The 27,658-nt window shown below is 38.7% G+C and overlaps 1 protein-coding gene across 3 annotated transcripts in view; it reads right to left on the reverse strand.

The window, feature by feature from the left end:
* Nucleotides 1–19,114: 19,114 nt before the first annotated feature.
* kita (KIT proto-oncogene, receptor tyrosine kinase a) overlaps nt 19,115–27,658 on the reverse strand; it is a 30,316-nt gene continuing 21,772 nt past the window's right edge. For all 3 annotated transcript variants that reach the window (XM_058379059.1, XM_058379058.1, XM_058379057.1), the window contains exons 17-21: nt 25,205–25,327; nt 24,695–24,806; nt 23,822–23,921; nt 22,695–22,800; nt 19,115–22,578 (exon numbers count right to left, since the gene is read on the reverse strand). In XM_058379059.1, the coding sequence (XP_058235042.1) occupies nt 22,405–22,578; nt 22,695–22,800; nt 23,822–23,921; nt 24,695–24,806; nt 25,205–25,327 (615 nt within the window). In that variant the 3' untranslated portion in view covers nt 19,115–22,404. The remainder of the gene's footprint in view (nt 22,579–22,694; nt 22,801–23,821; nt 23,922–24,694; nt 24,807–25,204; nt 25,328–27,658) is intronic.

Raw genomic sequence — 27,658 nt, forward strand, 5'->3', positions numbered from 1 at the left:
GTCCCTCCATTCTGTAATAGAAACCACAATTCCAGGTCTTGATACTTAAATGGATTTATCCTTCAGCCCACAACCAGGTGACTTGAGCTGTGCCACTGTGCCAATGGAGATGGAGCATCAGCATGTATCATCAGGATGCTACCCAATGGTCTTGGGTGCCAGTAAAAGATATTCTGGATAACACACTCAATGCAGTATTTCACCCAGAATCCAGGACCCATTGTTTAGTTGGTGCATTTGGGCTTTGGAAAATGTACATATTTCTTCTTTTTCTCAGCTTTTGGGAAGAACACTCAATAAGGATTTGTCCATTTTTTTGGCACTCAGGTGCTTGTTCAGTCCATTGAGACTGGACACCTGGCAGGTCAGCCTCTCCAAGCACCATCTGACCACTGCATCTTACCCAAAATGCAGCGTCCTAAATTTTCTCACACCGCCACATTGCTATGCTTTCTCTACTCATCAGATTTAAGACACTGATGCTTGCCTACAAAGCCTTAAATGGACCAGCACCCACTTACATTAAAGCATTTATCACACCGTGCACTGCTCCATCCAAACCTTCAGCACTGCTCGCACTGGTCCCACCATATCTCTGGGTACACGAAAGATATACTTCTAGACTCTTCTCTGTTCTGGCACCAAGGAGGTGGAATAAACTTCAGTCACTGACCGTCTTCAAATGCAGTGGAAAAAAACAACCTCTTCCTGAAGCCTTTCTTGCTTAGTGTTTAGACTGATGGTATCTTAGTCTATAACCTAGTGAACCTAGAGACTTCAAAACACTTCTGTAAGTATCTCTGGATAAGGGTGTCTGCAAAGGTGTCAGGGCAAATGGTACCAGCTTGCATTTTGCTACTAACTGTACAACTACATGATGAAATGCCCAGGTTATTGATTTCTTTATACTTCTTAATACTCACTGGCCAAAACATCCACAGTACTAGAGTTATGCTATAATTCAGCATGTGATTATTGGTTGTGATTTTCAGTTTTTCAGAGCCAACACCCTGTGCCATCCACGTGGCTATGCCCCTGACTGTTAGTTCTCCCAGGTTTGTCAAATTGTAGCATGTGTATACTGGAATAAACTTGTTGTGACCTGAGGTTAGCTGATTAAAAGGCTGCAATTATAAAACCCAATAATAAACAAGACTTGAATATATATATATATATGTATATATATATAACAGGATGCAGGGCAAAACAAGCCTGTAAAGCATTTCTATCTATCATATACAGTAAAATAACAAAATCATGGCTCACATTGTACAGCAGACATGCCCAGTTTCTACTTGCATTCCTGCGATATGACTGATGATTATCTCATGGCTGTTTTTTTGGCTCCAGATGGAGTGATGATGGGCAAAATGAAGGAAAGGTGGAGAAAGGACATGATGTATAAAGAATCAAAATAACTGTACACTAGCTTTATCATCTTCTGAAGCTCTTTAGTAAAAAAAAAGTGCCTTATGTACGTATGTTTTCATGGTAGGCCTGTGTGTATATTGCTTTAGCTGCTATGTAAATAAGAGGTAAACCACACACAAGTGTTTGAAGTTGCAATGCATTCAGAAAACTGTGTGTGTGTTCTCTCTGGCAGCTGCTTATATTGCAGTTATTTGCATTGGCTCATTAATTAAACTGACTATTTCTTTCTTTCAGGGTTTTTTCGTGCAGGTAAAACTGTGCTGTTATTTAAATCTGCATGGGTGTAGAGATGGTATCTATCAGGCACAAATTCATGCATATAAACAAATTCATACATATATCCAGTTACTCATATAAACATAAAACAGCACACCTTTGTATTGTTGTTTTTAGCTGTAATATTTTTGATGAGAAGTACCATATCTACATACAAAGGTTTAAGCAGTTAGCATACACACATGCATGCACACATATACACACATGCGCATAATATAAACGAATACACAAATACCACAAAATGTTTCATTTTCCTCCTTATAAAACACTCTCGACACATTTTTATTCACCCCCCCCAGCATACACCCCACACACCCTAATGACCCACTTTCATTATTTATAGCCTCTTCACACTTCACATATGAATTATTAACCATTCCAAACAAAAGCATGAACAGCTTCTAATAAGGTCAGCATCAGAGGCTGAACGTAATGGACATGAGTTTGGCCATGGAACATTCCAGCCTCACAACGATTGTCTGTCCCTTTCATTAAAGATGCAACGGCAGGCGCAAGAGTGCACAAAAGAATGCGTTTTGAGGTCAGGTTCACTGTCATTCTTAGTTTCCTCCATTGGAGAGCCCAGTGTTTAAAAGATTTATGCTTACACATTTATATGTTGACCGCAGACTTGTTCGACTTTGATCTTTTCATGACACACAATCTTATATTCTGTCAACTCACATCGATCAGCTTACGCTATCTGACATGTTCTGAGAACTACTAAACATGTATTTATGGCTCTAATGAAATTGTATCCACAAAAATGAGATTTTCAGCTCATTTTTTTTTTTATCTCTAAATCCTGGTATATTACACCACCTGGCCAAAAAAAACCCACCACCTGGATTTAACAAAGCGAATAGGTGCGAGCCTTCCATTAACCCCATTTAGAATTTTTGGGAGATGACTTTACACAGCAGTCTAACTCTAACTTCCCAACATCAATCCGAGATCTTGGCAAGAAATAAACGCAAGTGGAGGAGAATAAATGTTGCATAATCTTATTGAAACGTGTGTGTGACTTTTGGACAGGCAGCGTACATTCACACTTTATTTTCCAGAATTAAATGGTTTGCTGTCACTCTACAGCCTAAATGAATTACAGATGCATTTTCAATTTTTGTGTATAAAATATATAGAGATAGTGCTGTGTGCTGTCATGTGGTTTTGTGCACAAACTTGTTGCACAAACTTTGCATGAAAACAACCATGTTGTAAATGATACCCAGTAAAAAAAATGTAATACCAATGAAATCATAGAGAAATTTACCGGCCCCTTATTTGAGCCAAAAAAAATGCCTTGCTATATTGTAGATGTCCGCGTAGGGTGTGACTTTAAAACCCTGCTGCCAAATCGATGATCCAGAGATTACTGACGAGGTGATGTGTAAGAAAACATGCTGTAGAGACAACAAGATAGTCACAGCTGGGACACACTGGGTGGATATTTGCCTTTTTCTGCCAGAGGCAGTTTCTAGTCCACTATATTGGGCTTATCTGTCAGTTTATTATGTCTTCATGAGACACAAATACCCTGTGGACAAGATAATCTTGGTGATGATGAACAATACCTGGACTGAACAAACAAAGAGAGATATTATAAAAAGTATAAAGATCCTCTCTTGTAGCTTTTCTCTACACATTTTCTAGTGGTACAATCTGTAAAATAGACTTAATTAGGGTTTGATTTCAGGTATCTAACCAAAATAGCACATAATATGGAAGAGGGATGAATAATCAATACAGTTTGCAAAATTATTTACAAAGACCATACAACCAGTTGTCATATGAGATCCCACAATTATGTGAATGGAGTCAGAATGGATATTTTGAAAAAGATTTAATCCGGTCTTGACCTGTTCTAAGGAACGAAGACAAGGGCTTAGTCTTGACTCTAGTATGTCCAGGTCTCATGCCTTTGTTCTGTTAAACCTCAGCAGGTCTTGAGTAACCTACAACAGCTATTTCTTGCATGTCAAATTTATTCACTGGATCCACACTGTTACTGTGTGTGTGTGTGTGTGTGTGCAAATTTATACACATTTTTACTTGTGTACTGTTCTTGCAAAACCCCTGTGGTAGTGCCAGAGGAAGCTGAGTACATCTTGATAAACGGAGCACCAGTTTCCCCACTCCTCTCTCTCTCATCCCTCTATCCTCAGTACCTTTACTCTGTGGTTTACACATCACTCCATCAACAAGAAAGTGTGTGTGTGTGTGTGTTTGTGTGTGATAGAGAGAGAGAGAGAGAGAGATGCCAGTCTGAACTGACCTTGTGTTGCCCCTGAAACACCTACTCCTCCTCCACCATCCACACATACCACAAATTCACACACTAACACACATACACAAGGACACACTCTCACACACTTCCTCAACAGCTGGCAGAATGTAGGAAGTGGTATAACCCTAACTAGGTCCTTCACTGTCATGTATATATATATATATATATATATATATATATATATATATATATATATATATATATATATATATATATCACATACATAAGTACATAAACCTTACATAAATATTCCCTACCTTTACATTTTCTACATTTTGTTGTGTTACCTGGAATCGAAATGAACTTATTTGAAATATTGACTACAAGGTTGATTTACAAAGTATGCTTAACAACTGAATGTTTGAAATATGGCTTTTATATCATTACAAGTATTCACTCACTGGGCCAATACTTGTTACAACCACCTTTGGCTGCAATTACGGCTGCCAAACGTCTGGAACATGTTTCTATCCACTTTTTGGATGTTGACATTTATGCCCATTAGTCTTGCCAAAATTGGAGACCACTGGCAAACAACAAAACCCAAGGTTTCACCATAGAATGTTGGATTGAAGTCTGGACTTTGACCGGGTCACTGTAACACACTCAGCATCTTGGAGTGAACCACTCAGGTGTATCTTAGGGTTGCTGGAAGGTGAACCTCAGTCTCAGGTCTTTTGCAGACTTGAACTGGTCTTTCACTCCATCCATCTTACCCTCGACCAGGACTGGTTTCTTAGACCCTAGAACATATCATTACCACCATCATGTCTCCTTGTGTTCATAGTGTTCTATGGGGAATGAACCTGAACAATGTTGAGTTTCCAACAAATGAAGAACTTTGCCCAAAAAAGTACAATTTTCGACATATCAGACCTTTTCCTTCTTGGACAGAGAACCATTTTTCCCTGGTCTCCAAATGGGCTTTCATATTTTTTCAATAAAACCTTGCTTATCACTCCTCTCCAAAAACGCCCAGAATTTGTGGAGTGTCTGGTTTATGGTTATCCTTTGAAATGTGAGCTGTGGATTTATAAAAGCTCCTTCAGATTTATCTTTGGCTTCTTGGTTGCGTCTCTGACTAACACATTATTTACCTAGTCTTTTCGAGAACGGGTAACGTTCGTGTCATTCACAGTGGTTCCTTCCATTTCTCAATGATATTAATGTAAGGCACTGTAAGCAATGCATGCAGAAACACACATTCTTTATCTTTCCTTTTCACTCACCCAACCATGCTGAAAGCCATACTAACACCACCTAACCACAGTGCCCACACACACACACACACACACACACACACAATTCTAACCACCGTTAAATCTTTTCAGCCCGAGGTTCCAAAGGACAATAGCCGCCTATAATCACATGGTGACCCATCCATCTGGCTGTAGGCTACATACACACTCCAGTGCAAGCATAAAGAGTGCTTCAGACATTTGCATGACTGCACCAGAACTATTACGCTAAACTAACACCTCGCAAATATGTCTCAGCTGAGGATTTCTGGCTCTTTCTTCAAGAGATCATGTTCAAAGTGGCCTTATTCCACCACACAATTTCCACTTTTCCACTTGTTTTTTTTTCCTCCCCACAATTTTCCACTCACAAACCTATAGAAAGACTTGTCTCTGTAATAACCCCTAAACCAATAAACCTGCTATGCAGGGCATTCTAATGGCCTAGCGGTTTTTAAGCTCACTTGAAGTGCAAAGTTCTACACACAGCTGTAAGAACGTCTGCCATTGCGCTAACATGTGACTCACCTTGTAAAACATTTTTCACCTAAACAAACAAAGCATTTATTTAGTTCTGCAGTCAAAAAAGGTCAAACCATTGCCCAATACTGAAAGTTGCAAAATAAAATGGAAAACATGTTTCAAACAAGATTTGTCAGCATTTTAGCGAGTAGAGATATAATATAATCACAAAAATCGGAAAAATCACGTACCAAATCTAGCCTGCAGAAACACAATTCCAGCTTTTCATAAACACTTTTTGCAAACACAGACACCATATTTAAAAAATGGTCTAAACAAACTGTGGAACTTATTTACGGATTACAAAAACATCGCTTACATCGTTAACTTTCTCGTTTGCTTATTGTAATATGAATGTTGTGCATAAAGCGTGATAGAAATAACAGGATGAGGAGAAGAGGAAGTGTCAGATTACATCCAGGCAACATTGTTTGTTCATGTGGTCAACAATGGTTGGAGCATGAGGACGACCTGACAATGAGGATTAATGATGTATTTGATCTCCGTTAATGTCAAAAGCAACTTTTTTCAATGCGTTGCGATTGATCACATAAAATTATTACCGGACGACAAATAATACAGGTTTTCTTTGATGGGATACAGAATTTTCTGACCCTACACATACTTATATACGTATATACTTACTGTTTATGGTCCTGAAGATGAAGCAGAAGAAGATGGTGGAAGAAGAAGAAGAAAAAGAAGAAGAAGAAGAAGAAGAAGATATAGTGGCATGAATATCATTTGCATGTGGTGGTAAACTGTTTCTGGATGCAGTGTATCCACTCAATCCATCCCACATTGTCCATGAACTGAGGAATACCAGTAGGAGTGCTGTGTTGTAACAAGGGCGACAAGTTAATCAAAGCTGACTATTATGGCTCTTTATCACATTCCTTCCCCTTCCTTTTGGTCAGATGGAAGGCAGACTTTTTGGCACATCACATGTACCAAATGGTGAGAGTTCTCATCAAGTATTATCAGGACGAAGTCATTACACGATAAACCATATGCGTTACGCACGTAATAATTTCAGTGTACTAATTGCAACACAGAATACAACGTTTAGAAGAACTTGGCTACTAAAAAGATCGGCGCACGTCAGTGTATCTCTCAAAACATAAAGATTTTTTGTGATTTTTCTTAGCAGTAAACATGGCATCATTCCTGAATGTTGGGAAATATACTGTATGGTAGATATAAAAGGTCTACACACACCCGTTAAAAGTGTGATGTGCAAAGCAACAAAATTCAAATCAATAAAAAATAGAACATATTAGGTGGAAAAAAAAAAGAAAATCTTGGTTGCAAAAGTTTGCACCCCCCTTAACTAATACTTTGTTAAAGCACCTCATGCTTGCAATGCAGCCCTCAGTCTTTTTGGGTAAGCAAAAATACTCCAGTCCTGGATCTCCTGTAGACAGGAGAATTTCTTCTTCATGTCATTCCACAGGTTTGTGATAAGGATTTAGATTTTGGGCTCTGACTCCTAAATATGGATTTTCTTCAGAAGCCGTTCCTTTGTTGACATGGATTGTTGGAAAGATTTTTTTTCTTTATCTTGAGCTAAAAGAGGCCTTCAGGTTTTGCAGTAAAATAGGTTGGAATTTGCTTTGTTTCCTTCTATCCTGACTAAAACCCATCTGAAATGATACCATCCCCACTGCATGATGCTGCCACCACCATGCTTCACCACAGGTACGGTGTTCTGTGGGTGATGAGCTGTCTGGATTTTGCACCAAATATTTCTTTTACAATCATTCCCAGAAGGTTCTACCTTGGTTGCATTGAACTGTAGCACATTTTGCCACATAGGTTTGGTGAGTTAAAAATGCTGGATTGTTTTTTCATAAGCATGGGCTTCCATCTTGTCACCTTATCATATAGTCCAGTATGCTAAGAGTTAGCAGTGTTTACCAGATATTCCTGCAGCTTTCCTGATATGATTTCATCTATTTTGGACAGCTCAGTGTAGTGCCCTATTTTCTCCACTTGATGATGGCTTTCACAGTGTTTCATGGAATACTTAAATCTTATGAAAATTCTTTTGTTCTTTAGCATCCAACAAGGCGATCCTGTTCATGCTTTATGAGTTCTTCGGCTTCAGAAATTGGATGAAACCAAGAAGGTGTCAAGAATGTCTTAAAGAAGCAGCTGATCTCTATTTGGATGTAATCAAATTAACTCCAGAATTGTGATTGGAATTATGATTATGATTGGTTAATTCTATTTGTTTTTTCACTTTAATGTTGTTGGTCACTAAATCACACTAAAGACATGATTTGTCTTGTTTATATTTACATCACAGAAACCTGTAGTTTAAAACTTCTATCAATTGCATATCTGAAAGTCTGTAGCTGTCATTATCATTAATACCCGATCACATAAAACCAAACTGTGTTAGTACACCTGTACACACAGCCACAGTGTATTGACTCAGCTGGAAAGATCTAGGTTTTCTAACAAGTTTTTCATCAAATCTTCGAGAGCAGACGCTGCTGTTGATTTGATAAACCACTTGTTAAACTCTGTACCACTAAGGAAATTTGTATACATATACATATACGCTATATTGCCAAAAGTATTTGCTCACCCATCCAAATAATCAGAGTCAGGTGTTCCAATCACTTCCATGGCCACAGGTGTATAAAATCAAGCACCTAGGCATGCAGACTGTTTTTACAAACATTTGTGAAAGAATGGGTCGCTCTCAGGAGCTCAGTGAATTCCAGCGTGGAACTGTGATAGGATGCCACCTGTGCAACAAATCCAGTCCTGAAATTTCCTCGCTCCTAAATATTCCACAGTCAACTGTCAGCTGTATTATAAGAACATGGAAGTGTTTGGGAACAACAGCAACTCAGCCACGAAGTGGTAGGCCACGTAAACTGACGGAGCGGGGTCAGTGGATGCTGAGGCGCATAGTGCGAAGAGGTCGCCAACTTTCTGCAGAGTCAATCGCTACAGACCTCCAAACTTCATGTGGCCTTCAGATTAGCTCAAGAACAGTGCACAGAGAGCTTCATGGAATGGGTTTCCATGGCCGAGCAGCTGCATCCAAGCCATACATCACCAAGTGCAATGCAAAGCGTCGGATGCAGTGGTGTAAAGCACGCCGCCACTGGACTCTAGAGCAGTGGAGACGCGTTCTCTGGAGTGACGGATCGCGCTTCTCCATCTGGTAATCTGATGGACGAGTCTGGGTTTGGCGGTTGCCAGGAGAACGGTACTTGTCTGACTGCATTGTGCCAAGTGTAAAGTTTGGTGGAGGGGGGATTATGGTGTGGGGTTGTTTTTCAGGAGCTGGGCTTGGCCCCTTAGTTCCAGTGAAAGGAACTCTGAATGCTTCAGCATACCGAGACATTTTGGACAATTCCATGCTCCCAACTTTGTGGGAACAGTTTGGAGCTGGCCCCTTCCTCTTCCAACATGACTGTGCACCAGGGCACAAAGCAAGGTCCATAAAGACATGGATGACCGAGTCTGGTGTGGATGAACTTGACTGGCCTGCACAGAGTCCTGACCTCAACCCGATAGAACACCTTTGGGATGAATTAGAGCGGAGACTGAGAGCCAGGCCTTCTTGTCCAACATCAGTGTGTGACCTCACAAATGCGCTTCTGGAAGAATGGTCAAAAATTCCCATAAACACACTCCTAAACCTTGTGGACAGCCTTCCCAGAAGAGTTGAAGCTGTTATAGCTGCAAAGGGTGGACCGACGTCATATTGAACCCTATGGATTAGGAATGGGATGTCACTTAAGCTCATATGCGAGTCAAGGCAGGTGAGCGAATACTTTTGGCAATATAGTGTATGTATACCCTTGTATAAATGATCAATTGCATATGTCTAAACAGACCACTCAAATGACAGGATGTAAATGACATCACACTAAACAACGTTTATTTCGGGCAGTAGAGGCTCAGCGATTAAGGCTCTGGGTTACTGATCAGAAGGTCAGGGGTTTAAGCCTTAAGAGTTGTGCCCTTGACCAAAGCCCTTAACCCTGTCTCCTGCCCTGACCCCTGTTTCCTAACAAGCTGGGATATGTTATGGAAAGAATTTCCATATGTGCTGTAATGTATATGTGATATGTAAATAAAGGCTGCTTCTAATTTAGCGCAGTAGCAACGCTAACTAGAAATAAGGCAGAATGAAAACCAGCTAAATGTAATATCATACTCTATGTATTTTTCCCCATGGTGAATTGGAAAACATTAAACAGAGAATTATTCTAACTTCAGACAATCTGATACCTATTTGTAGAGAGTTATATAACCAGATCAGTGGAGCAAATGGAATCCTTTACCACAAGACATCTGAAAGAATTAACTGCACTCGTCTCCTCCTCTAAATCATTCAATAGTCTAATAGATCTGGTGTCCTGGCATCAACGTTTTCTCTGAAAAACACAAACAAACAAAAAACCAGAAAACAAACCTTTTTTCTGCCCTTGACTCACCTCAGTGGCAGTACTGATGGTAATCTTTCAAGAAATTTCCCAGTGAATTCAGGTGAGCAACAGGAAAGTGTTATGTTTAGCATTCTTGGTCATTGCAAAAGTCTGGATCATGCAAAAGATTACATCAGACCAACCCAGATATATCCAACAGTCTGTCTATATACTGTAAGATTTAGAAGATTTAGACTTTACTGCTGGTCTTCAGGACACAGAGCAATGATACTAAACAGACAGACTTGAACATCGTTGTCGCTAAAACTCAAGTGACCAGGATGCTGTATTTTTGTGCTGTCTCATACTCATATCCCTTAGCATAATACCCAACACTCCTTTTATTATATATTGTATATATCTCAGCATGCTCCGCCCTGGGCTTACTATTTGTTTATGACCTCATTCTGTGATTGTAATCTTCTTTGTTTTGTCCTAGAAATTCTTTCTGTTTCGATGAACACAGACACTTGCTGCTAGTTTCTTTTTCTGTAATTTAGATAATTATTTTCATAAGAGACTCGCCAAAACCACCAGTGGACACGTCAACCACCACTTCTGTTTCTGGTGACGCATTTGTTTGCCTAAAAATAACAGTGAATATTACATCTTACTTCTATATAAATACTCCCTGTTCATCTCTAAGAGTTTAGCTATTCTATCACCTTCTCTGTGTGGTTCTTCGGCAAAAAGCTTCCCTGATATCAGTAGAGGCAGTTAGGCTTCTTCTCCGAGTGAACCCGAAAATTCTAACACCTTTATATCCTTTGTACTGTTTATGTTTTCTTTCTACAACCTTAGTTTCCTTAGTCTGGTTCCTCTCAAGGTTTTTTTTTTTATTTCTCCTGTCATCTCAGGGTTTTTTTTTTTGCTTGCCACTGTGGCCTCATTCCTCTAGAATTTGTCAAGAACCTAGATTATTTATAAAGTGTATTACACATGGAGCAATTTTACAGTTATTTATTTATTTTTCTTGGACTGTGGTTTTGAAGATCTTGTGAAACACACAAATTACATATTGCTGTATCCATATGGGACATCTGATCGTGTGGATGATGTTTTTACTAAAGAGCATTTTCGGATCCAAGCACGCTCAGGAAAACAGCCCCTTTCCCTTTCCTCATCATTAGTGACACTTTTGCACACATTTTTCGTCTCTCTCATAATTTGATGGAACATGAGCCTTTGAATGCGTGTCAGAACTCTTGTCTTCTACTATCAATCATTAGGTGTTCAAATTGTCCAGGGACCCAGAGACCCTGTTTATTATTATTTTGCCATACGAGATGATAGCACACACACACACACACACACACACACACAATAATGGAATTTCTGTTTAATCCAATGAACAAGTTAAACTGTACTCACATGTTAGTTTTCTTTACAGATGCTTTAATTTTTCACATGTCTCCTTAAATAAATGTTTTTCACTTCACTGCATTTTGTTCACATGTTTTTATTTGAATTCATTTTTTATTTGAAATTGAATGAAATCTCAGGGCATAAGGACGTGTTTTTCATATTTTATTCATGCGATCATGTGGAATGATCGTTAAAGTGATTACTAAACCACAAAACGACAAACATGTCATTGTCTTTCATTACAGTGTAATGATTTCTGCCTCAGTAGTGTGCACTATCCTCATCACTATCACTTGATGATGTGTCTGTTCATAGGATCATGGAGTCTGGCGCGAATGCTCCTCTGACTCCAGTCATCTGATGCACGATTCTGCCTGACTTCCAGGTGAATGAGGGAAGAGTGTACCGTTAGACACAGAGCAGTGGTGAAGATTCACCATTAGCGCTTCGATATGTCCAGAGGCATGAAAATGACTGGCAGCTCCATTGTTTATGAGAGGCTATTTTCTTCCTAGTCTCCATTCTTCATTTTAACTGAAGACATTCTTTCAACACGGTGAAGATATCTGGCAACCCTAAAGGCTGATCTACAGCCGAGGAAATGTTAGTGAAAATGCTTTGACTCTTTGATCAGTGACTTGATATCATTCCTTTTATTTTATTTTCAATTATTTACCCCTGACTCTGTATTATGAGTGGATAATATCACGAAGCAGCTTTATAGAAATATAAAAATTCTGAGATAAAGTTTAAAATTAAAATTTATATTTATCCTTAATGAGCGATCCAGAGGCCACAGTGGCAAGGAAATAAAACTTATTTTTAGACGATTTTCTTATAATCTTATATTAAATTTATATTTTATATTTCTAACTCAAATTTGTGTCTTGGTATGGTGGTCCTTCTTCTCTGCTCCTTCTCGCTTCTTTATTTTTAGCAAGGTCTGTCCAATCTGCGGACATTCTGTACCTAAGTGTGCACATAAATGTCAGGAATCTGAGCATCATACCAAATACCTGACTCAACATTTCCAGATTTTTTTCAGCCATGTTAGGGGTTTCTCATCGGCTACGATATACATAAAAAAACCAAAGACAGACAGGATTTTCCTTTTGTGCTGTTTTTCTTTGTCTTTTGATGACAAGATGACTGGCTGACTGGATAAGCAGATTGTGAACTTAATTTTAGTGAACGTAAACAAATACCGGCTCATTAATAACGCGTTTTAATATTTTTTATTTTTGGAAAAACAAAAACCCACACATATTGATAGCGTGCATGCTATTCTGTATCTGTTTTTATTTTGGAGGTCTGTGTGTGTAGTTTCTCAGCAAATGTCTAACAGTGGTATTATCATTTTAAGTGTAAGCAGATTCTGATCCAGTGATCCAAGCTGCTGATGTACGAAGGTGTTATCTATAAGGGACTGGCAAACAAAATGAATTCTTTTGGCATTTACATTGAAAGAAATAAGTAAAAACATTTTTTATGAAACATGCAATAAGAAAAAGCAGACCAAAATACAACATGGCATAGAAACGTGTTGAAATATTCTACTTCTGTTCATAATGATGTCTCTAATTATTCTCTTTACTTCTAAAATAGCCATTGTTTCCTGGTCTTGACCAAACCCACACACTTAATTAGGACACCATTTTCATTTCGGTAATTTTAGGACCGAAGGATAGAGCTCTTAAACATGTAAATATGGCCTAGATATTATAATATTGTACGGCACAGTATTGGTTCTGGCTCAAGGACAGGGTTAGGACTTGTGCGAGAAACTGATAGTCAGCACAGTAATAGTAAACAAGTGGAAAAGAACTGTTACATAAGCACAGCAGTTAATACATATTATGCAAAAGCAGAAAAGTGTGCTGTGTCCTTATGAACCTCCCCAACCAAGCCCCATTGCTATGCACTCATCCACCTTGGATTTCTTAATCTCTTCTCAACATCTTGCTTCACTGCTGGTTCTCCTTTCATACTAACTTCCACCATCTCGCGACTGTTCTGTACACAACGTGCAGGTCAAACTGTCAGTAAAGCCACAGAAACCACAGGAAAGCAACATACTCATTAAAGGAGTCTCTCTCCCTCTCTCTCTCTCTCTCTCTCTCTCTGTGTATGAAACAAATATGCAGTCATGTGCCATTAACATTTCACAAATAATGGCTAGATAGATAGATAGATAGATAGATAGATAGATAGATAGATAGATAGATAGATAGATAGATAGATAGATAGATAGATAGATAGATAGATTTGTATTACATGGAGATACATATATACTAGAAAGACATTCTTAAAGAGGTTGCTTGCTATAGGGTATCACATGCATCCAGTCATACGGCTGTTAGAGCAGAGGTCACAGGAAAGCACACATAAACGTTAGGTCTTAGGCACCTTGGTCATGAGCAATGTAAACAAAGCTATTGTGGGGAGCGGAATCAACTGACTTCTCTTTACTGCCGCCAGTTTTAAGACATAAAATTTGAAGAAGAAAAAAATGAGTGACTTGAACTGAAGTTGAACTGAATTACAGAGTTTCAGAGAGTGAACTTAATAGTGAACTGAATAGTGCGAACTCAGGGTGGAAGAAGAAAGCTTATTCAAGATTCAAGATTCAAAGAACTTTATTAATCCCAGGGGGAAATTCCTTTGCCATGTTACAGTTGCTCTAATGAAAATAAAAATATAAGAGAAAAAGAAAAAGAAATTATTGGGTTATATTTAGTCACATATAAATGACTGGAATAGTGATTGTACCTGGCTACTTTCTAATAGTTAGGAGAAAGCCATTTGTTTTTGTTTCTGTTTTTCTTTCTTCTCTTTTTTGCTCAGATATACAGCTGTGCTCAAAATTATTCATACTTCCATTGTATTCAATATATACTGTATTAGTTGCTATGCACAACCCTACATATGTGTTAGCTGAACTTCGTTTGTATACCAATAGATATGGCCAGAGATTCTTTTTGTTCAAAATTAATCATACCCTATTCCCAGTCTCAGAAAAAAAATTCCTTCTTTTGTGAAAGTGCACATGGTTTCACACTCCAGTGACTATAATCAATTTAATCAGTTTAGGTGTAATCAATTAAGGCCTAATAATGTTAAATGGTAACAGCTGCTCTGTAAAGTATAAGGGGGCAAAGCTTTCATTATTGTCAGTCACTGTCACCACAGTGGAGGCTACAAGGCAATTTCGAAAGAACTGCATGTCCCTGTATCAACCGTACAGAGTATCATCAAGAAGTCCAAGATGTTCAACACCTGGATGGGCATGGAAGGAAGCGCAAAGTATCCTCTAAAGTCGCTAGAAAGATCTGCTGCGATGCAAACAACAACCCCCGTATCACCACCAAAGCTCTAATAGACACCATCAACCAATCAGGGGAGACGGTATCAAGATCCACCGTTCAGCGAATTCTGCACTGAAATGGTCACTATGGACATCATCTGGCTTTTTCCGAGGGGTCACCTAGATAGAGATCCAAACTTCTGGTCATCCATCGTCTGGTCAGATGAGACTAAACTGGATCTCTTTGGACATATGGATGTTGCATATGTTTGGCGAAAGAAAGGAGAAGCCTTCAATCCCAACAGTCAAGCATGGCGGTGGTCACATCATACTATGGGGATGCTTCTCTGCCAGTGGTACAGGTAACCTCGTTAAGATAGATGGTATCATGAAAAAGGAGGGCTATGTCAAGATTCCTGATGCAAACCTGGTGGCATCAGCACACAAGCTCAACCTGCCAGATCATTTGACCTACTAGCAGGATAATAACCCGAATCATACGGGTCAAACAATGGTTTAAGGACAACAACATAAATGTTCTGGAGTGGCCAAGTCAGAGCCCTGACCAAAACCCAATTGAGAATTTGTGGAGAGAGTTGAAGATCCAGGTCAGGGTTAGGAAGCCTTCCAATCTCCAACAACTGGAGGCTTTTGTGAAAGAAGAGTGGGGAAACATTCTGCAGCAGACCTGTAGAAATTTTGTGGAGACCTACAAGAAGCGTTTTTCAGGCTGTCATTAAGAACAGAGGCTTATCTATTGATTATTGAAACATGATACATAAAGGGTATGAATAATTCTGAACATGGTGATTTTTGAATATTTGTCAATAAAAACCCATGAAATGTCATATTTCTTGAAATATCACATGCTGTTTTTTCTTCAGTTGTTTGTCACATATTAAATATATAAAACTCATCACAGAAGACAACTCAAAAACATTACAAAAATACCAAGGGTATGAATAATTCTGAGCACAACCGTAATTCTGCAGCTTTCGTCAGAAGCACAAATACCTTCTTCATAATACCTTCTCAATAATATTCTTCATATTGTTGTATTATAATGCTTTTTGTTAACTGGGAACATGTGTAAAGTCTGATTCAGTTTGTAAAGTGTATGAATATGGTTCTATTAACCATAAATACTAATCCTGGAACAACCTTTATATCTGTACATTATGGTGATGATGTGGTGTTCACCTCGAGTAGCTTGATAAGATCTCAGCATGTATTCAACCTCTCAGCTCTGTGGATAATATTCAGCAGGAAAGCTTTTGGCCTTTTGCTTTCTTCCAATACAATTCCAGTGTTTATTTTTCCAGTCATCTTTGAACGCACATCCATCTTAAATTCAAAGGTCTTTTTCTCATCCATCTCCTGGTGAGAAAGCACACGCTAGAAAACAATTAATAGACCTAGAGAAAATCCAGAGGTTTTACACAGGTGTTTCTTATCTATGAATTCATATCTGGTAAACTCTCCATCTCTCAGCTGGTTTTTGAATTGAAACAGACTCCTCAGGTGCTGCTTACTCACTGTGTGTTTTTGGCAGGTTTCAATAGTGGGAAATCCTTCTTCTCTTATCAGATAGATGAGCAAACAATGAGCTCAGGCTGAATGAGAATTATAAGCACCGGATACAGTGCAGCAGAGATGGGACTTCTTAACTCGAAGTTTCATCTGCCAGAAACGGACATTTTCACAACACAGCATCAAGTTCTAAATAAATATCACAAGGCAGGATCTTGCCATGTTGCCAATATCAACACTTGTAACGACAGTATTTTATTCCAAAGCATGAATTATTTTTCGTTTCTGTGACTAGGTGGAAGCAGATGTCCAGCCCTGGCTTTGGGCCAGTCCCCTGTTCAAGACATCAGCTTAAAGTTGGATGTAATCAACTCAATTCAGCATTTAAACACAAACAACCAGCTTCAGGAGTTTAACTATTCAAAACAATTTAATAAATAGCCAGCTATATCCCTAAAAACTGTACTTAATGAATTCCACTGGCGATTCAATTTGAGATGACTTCCTAATGGAATGTTGTGATATAGTGGAGAGCACTGTGAGGAGCTGAACATAAAATAAGATGTTTGAACTTCATAAATACAAAACATGTATGGGCAGTAAGCCATGTTTAATAGTGAGTTTTACAGTGGATAATGTTCTCGTTGTTAGAAATGTCTTTATATTGTTAAATGTGACGCCAGGGTTGTAGTGGATTTAGACCTCGTTCTAGGAACAAGACAGGAAGACCTCCTGGATGGTACACTAATTCATGGCAGGGAATCAATCATTTACATCCTGTGGCAACATAGCACAGGCAATCCACCTTTCTTTTTACAGTGGGAGGAAACCGGAGCACCAGCAGGAACCCAAGAGGACATGGGGGGAATCTCAGGACCCACTGTGCCACTGTACTGCCATATACACGGTTATTTCCTATTTAAATTAATCCACTTATACCCTTACCCTTCTAACCACCAGAGGTGGTACCTAACACCTGAATTTTCTCTAGTGTATGTGGATACCAAGACCTTTACCAGTCACAGTGTGACAATTAATTAAAAAATTAAAAAATCAATTAAAAAATAACATCTCTCAGGCTCTGGTGAGTGTATTCTTGTACTTTTAGAGCTGTTAGAACTCTAACTTCAGTTCCACAAGTTAGCTACACACTGCTGTAAGACTCAGTGTGATACTTACCTGCCAATTCATTACTGAGTGGTTTGGCTTGGTGCTCTGAGACCCGATTCTGAAAGCGGGCCTCCCTCATCATACCACACTCTCCACCACCGAGTAAGACCTGGTCCAATGTTTCATCTCAGTCCTGCAAACCCCAGCCTAACCTGCAGCAAGTCACCTAACCTTCCTCATTTACATCCTTCTGTTGTGCTTGCTGCATTACACAGACTGCTGTGCTCTCTTGATGCCTCCACTGTTAGCAATGCTGCTTATAGCTATCCTCTTTCGCTAGCCAAATTTTCACTGCTAATCCCTTGAAGAATTTTGAAGAAATCCACTGAGTGTTCAAGACTCACAGTCCTAATCTTAAATTCTAGGTGGAAAACTTATTTGTTTTTTTGCCAGAAAATCCTTAAAAGCAATACTGAGACCATCACAAGAGGTCAACAAGTCCTTCCTCTTTAAGGTCACCATTGCACCTCCTAGTGGCCTGAACACAACAGTTATTTGTCAACATCTTTCCAGTTGCCCATAGTGAGTCACTTCCTCATGATGGTGGTTGATTTACTGTACATGTGTTAGACTTTACTTTAGGTGTTAGAAAGGGTAATATCGTTTATGATATTGTAGGAAATTTGACTCATATAATGACCTGGCAATTGCCAAGAGCCTGTGATCCACTTCCTTCTCGAGGTTTGGTTTTGGCAAAATCTATGGACAGTCATATGACAACTATATACAGATAAGAATGATGCTATCTTCCTGATATCAATTTCCCTGAAGTGTTCTTGTTCAGATCCTCCTATTGTGCTCTTCTGGTGACTATGCAGCTATGGATAAAATGAATGGTGGCTTTTGTTGTACTTCTTATTCTAGGGCAGCTAAGTGATTAAGGCTTCTGTTTAGAACATTGAGGGTTCAAGCAGCAACAAGCTACCATTGTTGAGCTCTTGAGTAAGTCACTGAACCCTCTCTGCTCCAGGGGTGTCATATCCTGGGCCCTAAACTTTGACCCAATCTTCAGAAAAAAAAAAAAAAACTATTGCATTGTACACTACAAGGCCAAATGTATTTGGACACCTGAACCCAAACTTGTTCCTGCATGACGATGCCCCTGTGCACGAAGCACAGAGCTCCATGAAGACATGGTGTGTTAAGGATGGAGTTGAAGAACTGGAGTGTCCTGCACTGAGCCCTGACTCTGACTCAACCCCACTGGGATGAACTGGAACACCGACTGAACCCCAGACCTCCTCACTCTTACAACATCAGAGTCTGATCTCACTAATGCTCTTGCTGAATGATCACTAATCCCCACAGACATACATTGTTTATATGACCAATAAAGGCTTTTTGTCCTCTTTCCTTCTTTAAGGAAAATGTAAGATGAGAAAAGGTTGAGAGTCAAGGATGATTTTACTTGTTCTGTATATATAAAACAATCTGAGTTTGTTTATTTTAACTTGTGTTTTCATCTTCCTCATAACTGAAGCCAAAACTTTACTTAATTTTAACTTTTTGGTGTAACAAAAAAACACAAAAGCCCATACCAAGCTAAATCATTTATGTTTCAATGGTTTATTTACAGTGTATAATAACAAGACATGACAGGTCTTACACAATAAAACATTTGCAAAATAAAAACTTTAAAATAAATATACAACGACGAAATGCACAGAACAAACCTTCTCTTCAAGGGACAAAAAAAAAAACAAAACAAAAACATAAAACCTGTCCAAAATCAGACCTACTTACATCATCCATGCATTATCATATAGTTATTACCATATCATGACGTGGTACATCGGTTTACACGTGATTAGATGTTTGATATACTGTATATAAGGTGTACCAAATGTGAATGAAGCTGCACATTTGCTACAGGCAACTAAGCCACCTGTTATTGAAGGACCTTAATGCATACACACAGTCAATGGGTGGAACTAGTAGAGTAACATGTATGCAATGGATATGTAAAGGAAATATTAAATAGTATGAAAACCACACACACACACACACACAAAAAAAAGATTTGCACTTAAATGTTTACAGCATTAGCACGATCGTACCACATTGCCCTAAAAATAGTGACATCACATAATTTACACATAGTACTATAGAGCAAGCAAAAGCACAGGAGTGGTATCATGTCCACAAACACGGCAGCCGGGAGCCAGTTTATGGTTTACAGTGTATTACATGTGACAAGCTGTATAAATGATAGCTCATCAATTCTCTGGTGTCTTACCAGCAAAATGACCTGCATTATGCTACAAGGAACACACGCACACACACACACACACTCATACAAAGTGCAGACAGATGCCCCTCAGAACAATGTCGCAGTGTGGGAAGAGGGTGAGAGGGAAGCGGTGGAGGTGGGATAGAGAGCGGCTGGGATCTCCCCAACTCAAGTGCCCTGGAAGTGACACTTCCGCTGGAGGAAGCAGCTGGACACAAAGAAGAGAAAGAGAGCTGGGAAATCAGCTACTGACGGGTGCCTGACTACAGATGTTTCGACTTGGTCTACCTGGCATGATCTGAATCACTCATAGTCTTAGGATTCCGATGAACTCTCTGTCTCTGTCTCTAATGCACGGCTGCTCTTTTTTCCCCAATTGGCAGGAATAAGAACGCTCTCATTGGCTCTCCCTCAGAGCAGCTATCCCAACGCTGGCGGATCGACTGAGATTTCGCCCATTGGCTGTTCCTATGGAGAGCATGCACCCATTGGCACCCAGAAGAGCAGTAGCTTTCTATTGGCTCTTTCCTCAACAGCAAAAGAGCAGAATACCAAATCTAAGTGTTTCCTGTGAGGCACGATAGTCAGTGTTTTTTTCTTTTTTCTTTTTTTTTACAGAGAGTGTTGGTGTTTACGAATGACGTAAAAGAATGACGTTTCTGATGCATCTCTCCTTAGCCATAACTCTAACGTCCTAAGCTTGAGTGAATATTCTCTGAAACACATATTTTCCATATACTGTATATAATGACAAAAAGAAAGCAAAACGAAACAAAAACTAAACACGTGAAACAGAAAGGATAATATACAGTAAATATCTTTATATGAACAAGCTTCAATAAAAATGTACATATCTACAAAAAACCTGTTACTTGTACTCCATGTCAACATTATGAAACGCTTCCCCAGGAGTCTCTTGAGACGTTCCTCTGTTCCTCACAAAGTATGCAACGTTTCAAATGCTACTGAGCTCTTCAACTGATCCTAAGTCTAGGCAGTAGCACCTAAACCTCGGACGAATGTACATGTGAGATGTGAAAGATTCACCGATTAAAAGCACTTGCTCTTTCAATAAATTTGGTACTATTCAACCGTGTCCGTGTAAAGACGACAGCAGAAGGTGAATTGTTCTCTTGAAATCAAGTCTTTTATTTTTAAACCAGCTTTGCCGGTTCACCTACTATCCTGCATTTTGGGAAGCCTGATGGTTTTCACACAGTACTAGACAAAATCCTTCACATAACAAGCATACACATAACCAACCTTAATACTGATCTTCGAAGCTGAAATATGATTCAGCCCAGAAAGCTCATCGTTTGCACTTTGAGATGCTACGTAAATCGATCCCTGAAAAATACGAAATTAACAGTCTTATGAGACGTCTTTAAACTGTAACAACAGGAAAAGCAGAAACAAAATCTACTAAATAAGAAACATAAAGGAGTCTGAATGCAGCTGTCGTGATCCTGTACTCATTTCAGCTACCAGAAATGTGGAGACCAGAAGAAAATAACATGCACTTCACCTAGTTATCAAGCTGTCATTTAAATATAAGCAAAGTACGGTGTGTATGCTGAACTCTGTCTGAAAACTGAATAATACTGAGGCAGTGTATCTGTACTAAACCCTCCTGACGCTGTCTAAACCCATCACACAACACCAAGAAAGACTCTCCAGGGCATACATGTCTAAACTGCTAAGAAAACAAAGAGAATCTACATCCAAGATAGTGATTGATTCTTATTTCATAATTCAAAGTGCTTTTATGACCGTTTGTATTGACCAAAGGCTCTATTTTTTTTTTCAGCGCAAATGTCTGGTTAAAGCTAGGTATAATTGGTTGGGTGCAAGACAATTCCTTCACGCTTATGCACTGTTTCTGTTTTCATGATCATAAATGAACATGGGTTAAATGGGACAAAACTGGAAGTCAAAACCAGCTCCAGTGGGAATCTATTCTGGTGTAAAAATATATGTTCATTGTTCTCACAACCCTGTCTTTACTATTTGCCCCTGACATCAACACATGTTATCCTGGTTTAAATATATATATATATTTATCCCATCAATGAGTGTGAATTTTGGACTGTTGGCCTTAAACAAAACCCCAAAAAACAAAAAACGACACAACTTTTTTTGTTACACATTTGCGCTCCTCTTCGCCACGTGGTCATGAAAATACATATGAAAATTTTTTAATGTGTATATGCTATAATCACGAAAATAAAGCCTGGTCAATATTGTTCCCCAGTACCTACGCAGAGTTAAAAATCGTACCACAAAAGGACCAGGTTAGGCCTGTTGTGCATCAATGAAGGTAAGGTGTTACTGGAATATCAGCAAACATGATAAAATAAAACTCTCCCTCAAACTCCCATATTCAACATCCCATGTCACGTGACCCTGAAGCAATGGGGAAAGAGTGAGAGTACTCTGTGCATCATCCCCTGTGATATCAGTAAGGGGAAGAGAATGGGAAGATGATGTGCCGTCTTTTTTTGCCATAATGACTGTTCCAGGGTTTCACTCAGCCTGGGCTTGTCTGAAAGGCTTATAGTCTTTGTAGAGCATTTTTTAGAAAATTCATTAATTTATTTCTATGCCCGCGGCTGCCTGGGAGCTGCTTCCTCCAAAAAAACATCATCGCTGGACAGGAGAGGCAGAGTGGGAGTGCTGTGACCGCTTCCTGAATTACGGCGTGAGGATTGAGAAAAGGGTTCCTCGCGGAGACTTGTGACTACAGGCAACCTGGAGCTGAAGTTCAGATAGATCTACAGAAGGGAAGAAGAAGATGGGAATGCTTTAGATAAGCTAACAAAAGGCAACTGAATACTAAAGATGGCTGTGTGTGTGTGTGTGTGTGTGTGAACATAAATAAACGGCATACGTGTTTGGTGCTGTCTGAGATTTGTTGTTCAACCTTCTCCACTATCTTGCCAAATGAGGGTCTCCTGGACGGGTCTGCATCCCAACACGACTGCATGATTTCATACCTAAAAAGGAAAGGCATGTATTCTCAACATACGTGACACGCATATTATATGCTGTAGTGTAAATAGTGGAATAAAACACAGTGGGGTGTTAAACACTGCAAAGAATTGCAGCCTAGCAAGTGACAATGTCTTGAATCTAGTCAGATTTTACTATTTACCATTTAACTATTTCTTATTACAATAAACTAAATGCAAAATGATTACTCCTATTTCTAGGCAAACTTAATTATTATAAGTTTTAAATTTGCTTATCCTATTGCAGGATAATTTGGCTTCTTTCTATAGATGAATAAATGTGAACAAAATGATCTGTCTAAAGAATAAGAAAACTATAAAGCTTGAAAACAAGCTAGGATATGCGATATTCCTAACAAGCTGGGAAATGGGAATTAAAATTTCCACTGTGCAGTAATGTCTCTGTGATGTTATAGGCTTCTCCTAACAGCATAAGTGGTTAATCCTTACTTAATCCATACCATCTTGTCATTGTGCCAATTCACAATAAAGGTATGTTTATGTATGCTTACATTGAATTTCCACTTGGAGATTAATGAAGTTCTCTCAACTCTACTATTATAATCTAAAAATAAGGAAATTTTCCAAATATAATAATGAGATATTATTTTCAGTTGCTACAGTGTCTTTTAAGCAGTGAAGAAAATTAATAAAATTCAGGGTTTAAATAGTAACACCACTTCCCATCAGGTAGCATAAAAAACCTCCATAGTGATTATTTTCAATGTTAACAGATGAGAAGGTTGTTGGTTGAAGCCCCTGCTCTGTTGGACTGAACCTTCTCTGCTGTATCACATCTCACCCTGTGCTCTGACCTAGCAAGCTTAGCTTCCTGTGAAGCTGTAGATGAATTTCACGGTGCTGTAATGTATACATAACCAATAAAGACTTCTTTTAACAGAATGGCATGGCAACAGTCATGATTTAACCCTTTTCTCGAACCCATACCATCTTGCCTTTCCAAAATCCATGTATGTTTCTCTATGATATATAGACTCACGCTTACATTTCACTTGGAGCAAACTCAGGTGAATCCATTCGGTATCCTTCCTTGATCATCTTGTAGAATTTGGAGTCTACAGGCACACCTGGGTAAGGACTGCTCCCTGAATATAACAAGCAATTGTACATAGTTAAGGTCTACTTCAGTGCAGGTATGACTTCTGAAACTTTATGAACGAGTAATCACTGCTGTTTTGTATGTTTCCCTTACTGCACCCAGATTTAGGGGAAAGTTCTTTCAAAAATATATAAATGATGAATATCCACAGAGATTACAATGACTGACTTTTGACTGTCCACAAAACAACAAACAAAACCTGTGTGTTACTTTTGGCACAATCATGGTTAAAATACTGATGGGTCAAACACCTACTGATTTATGTTGAGTCATGAATACGGATGTAGAAAACAATTTGTATCGTCAAACCAACCAGAACTATCCTGTCATTTTAGGCATTTTCATTCAGTCTTCTCAGTCTATCTGTGATTCTGAGATCACTGTTCGGTTGAAGTCGGAACCTTTACACAGCATTGGGCAAATCCATAGTGATAGACGTTCTTTGTCAGTTCTGTCAAACACACATCCTCATACTAGTACCAGCAGGTCAAAAATCTAAGCGTACTATTAAGCTAAATCTCTTCAAATCCGCCCGCAATGAATACATACTTGGTACAATTATTCTCAGCTAATCTCACTAATCAAAAGGAAAAGGCACACACTAACTGAGTCAATTAGACAAGGTTGCCTGTGTTTATTCAAACGCATATTCTTAATATTTCACACTATGCTCACTAAAACGGCCCATTCATTAATAAATAATGTCCTGCTCTTCAAATCCTGTCTGTTAATTCACATAAGAAATGATGTAAAACCTACCAAGGGAGAAGATCTCCCACAGCAAGATGCCATAAGACCAGACATCGCTTTCGAACGTGTACACACACTCAAAGATACTCTCAGGAGACATCCACTTCACCGGTAGACGAGCCTGCATGAGACAGATCCGTTAGAAAGGTGGTATTTCACAGTTCATTCACAAGTAAAGGTTCTGACTCGTAATAAATGTCTAGTCTCCTTTCTGTGGAGATTTAGGGTCAGCTTTGTATTTAATTGTGCCTGATGAAATATAACACACATAACCAGAGCCAAGCTCAGACTCCAGCATGGCTCTGTCTGTGGCATAGTAGATACAAAAAGCTAATATTTTATTAGTTCATCTAGTTCAGACTTAATAAACAAAGTCTTCTCAGTGTTGACATTCTGGTCTATTTACAATTTTACTACTTCCTTTTGTCATTCATGGTGAATGTTTTTCAAATACCAGGCATGTAAGTACTAGGTAAAAACAGCTGAATAATGATTTGACATTTCTGTGGAACAACGTACATTTCCCTTAACCACGTAGTTGGAATCGGTAGTGATGTCACGGGCAAGTCCAAAGTCGCAGATCTTGGCCACTCTACCTTGTGTGAGGAGGATGTTTCTGGCTGCCAGGTCTCTGTGAATACACTAAACACACACACACACACACACACACACACACAAACGAACATCAATACAGGTTCGGGAAACATTCCAGATGATGTACAAACAACATGTTCAACACAGACTGTGTTCTCATTAGCACAGAGCTGCTATGTCATCTGTTTAAGTGGTGCTCCTGAAATACTTGGAAGAATTCTGACTTTGCGTGCGATCTTACACAAATACTCATCCAATCCTCTAGCCTTAATGCTCAGACGTACCTATATATCCACTTCTAGTTACAGATAGATATAGTGTTAATGGGTAACTTAAACCGACGTAAGCAAATGGTTAAACACAATGGAATTTGCATGTACTGCTGCAACCCTAACAATGATTAATACAACTGACACAATGCTCTGTGTATAGCTTTAAGCTAAGTGCATATAGTGGGGTAAAAGTATGTATTCAATTCAGAATGATTAACGTCTATAGTCAAAGTTGTGTAAATTATTCCTCAGTTATTACTATCCTGAACTTTTTCCCACCCATAATTCCTGAACCATTTGTTATGACCTCAATATTAAGTTCATGTTGAACATTTTATTCACACAAAACTACAAACATTAAATGTATGAATTTTTATTTATTTATTTATTTATTTATTTATTTATTTATTTAAATAAATCTCAGTTTTGAGTTCATCCATTTCAGAGGTAATTTCCTAAGCCATAATAATAATAATAATAATAATAATAATAATAATAATAATAAACTAATATTTTATTTCATTCTAGGATTTGCAATATATTAAAATATATATCATATCAAAATAATATTTTTTAGCCATGTCTGAGGATCCCAGACTGCTAAATTAGATCTAGGACTATCTTCGACTATTAGCATCATTATATATTGTCTAGGTATTAGACATCAATTTGAATCCTGCCTGCTTCACATTTGTATATTAGTGCAAACTTAATAACTAATTATAATTTAGGGTGGCTCAAGTGGTTAAGGCTCTGGGTCGTTGACTGGAAGATTGGGGTTCAAACCCCAGCACCGCCAAGTGGCCACCGTTGGGCCCTTGAGCAAGGCCCTGAACCTACCGTGCTACAGGGGTGCTGCAACATGGCTACCTCTATGCTCTGACCCCAACCTTTCAAGGATGGGATATGTGAAGAAAGTATTTCACTGTGCAGTAATATATATTTGACAAATAAAGTCTGCTTAATCCCTTATTATTGTACTGTAACTATGGATATTTTGGGGGGTTTATTTGGGCTTCAAGACAAGTCATTTCATATACAAGTAATTATTATTATTATTTTTTGGATGGCTGGGATGATTAGATGCCCAAAAAGATCTAGAGCAGAAAAACAAAACAAACACAAAAGGCAGTTTGACAGGTAATTTCAATCAACCGTACATAAGCATGCTCTGATTGCAGTTCTGAATAAACTTCTCTGTATATCTACTGATGTATCTTCTGAGCACTGAATATCATTTATTTACTGATATCTCAGACTCACAGTACTGAAAGCACATGTACTGTAGGAGCAGAATACTCCCACTAGCTCCATGTCTAGACTGCGACGACTCGAAGTCTTAAATATATATCTGCCATATGTAACTTCAGTACGAATGCATCCTTAAAGAGTTCTCCAGGAAAAACAACAGGCTGTTCTCAAAGGGCAGTCATTGAGAAGTTAAAATTCTTTTAAAATCCTCCGAAGAGCCCAAGTCAAAACATTTAACATGCTGAGACCTTGGAACTGTATACGCTTTATACAATCATAAGATTTATACACTGAAAGGTTTATACAATCATCAAAAAAGTTCTAGGTTCTGCAGCAATAGCTGATTTGTTTGCCATAAAAATATTCTGAAAGGCCATTTGAATGAGCAACGTCTTATTTCAATAAACACCATTCAGTCAGTTGTTTTCATAATGGCTTTACCAAAGAATAGGCCCTGAAATACGTCTCTTCAGTCAACCTGACGTGTGTGTGTGTGTGTGTGTGTGTGTGGCATGTAAGGTTGTGCATGCATGCCTGTGAGTGTTATCAGTGGTAATCTGAACCATGGCTGGACATTCTGAATAGAAGAAGTGATCCCTGAGCTTCATACAGGAGAGCGTAAAGTATTATGTTTCTACTATTGGAGAGGTCATGACAGCAGATACAACCTGACAAAGAAGAGAAGAGAAGAGAAGAGAAGAGAAGAGAAGAGAAGAGAAGAGAAGAGAAGAGGAGAAGAGAAGAGAAGAGAAGAGAAGAGAAGAGAAGAGAAGAGAAGAGAAGAGGCAAGATGAAGAGAAGAGATGAGATGAGATCAAGAGAACAGAAGAGATGAGGCGAGATGAAGAGAAGAGAT

The sequence above is a fragment of the Hemibagrus wyckioides genome, linkage group LG25 (assembly GCF_019097595.1).
Source record: "Hemibagrus wyckioides isolate EC202008001 linkage group LG25, SWU_Hwy_1.0, whole genome shotgun sequence".
Lineage (NCBI taxonomy): Eukaryota > Metazoa > Chordata > Actinopteri > Siluriformes > Bagridae > Hemibagrus > Hemibagrus wyckioides.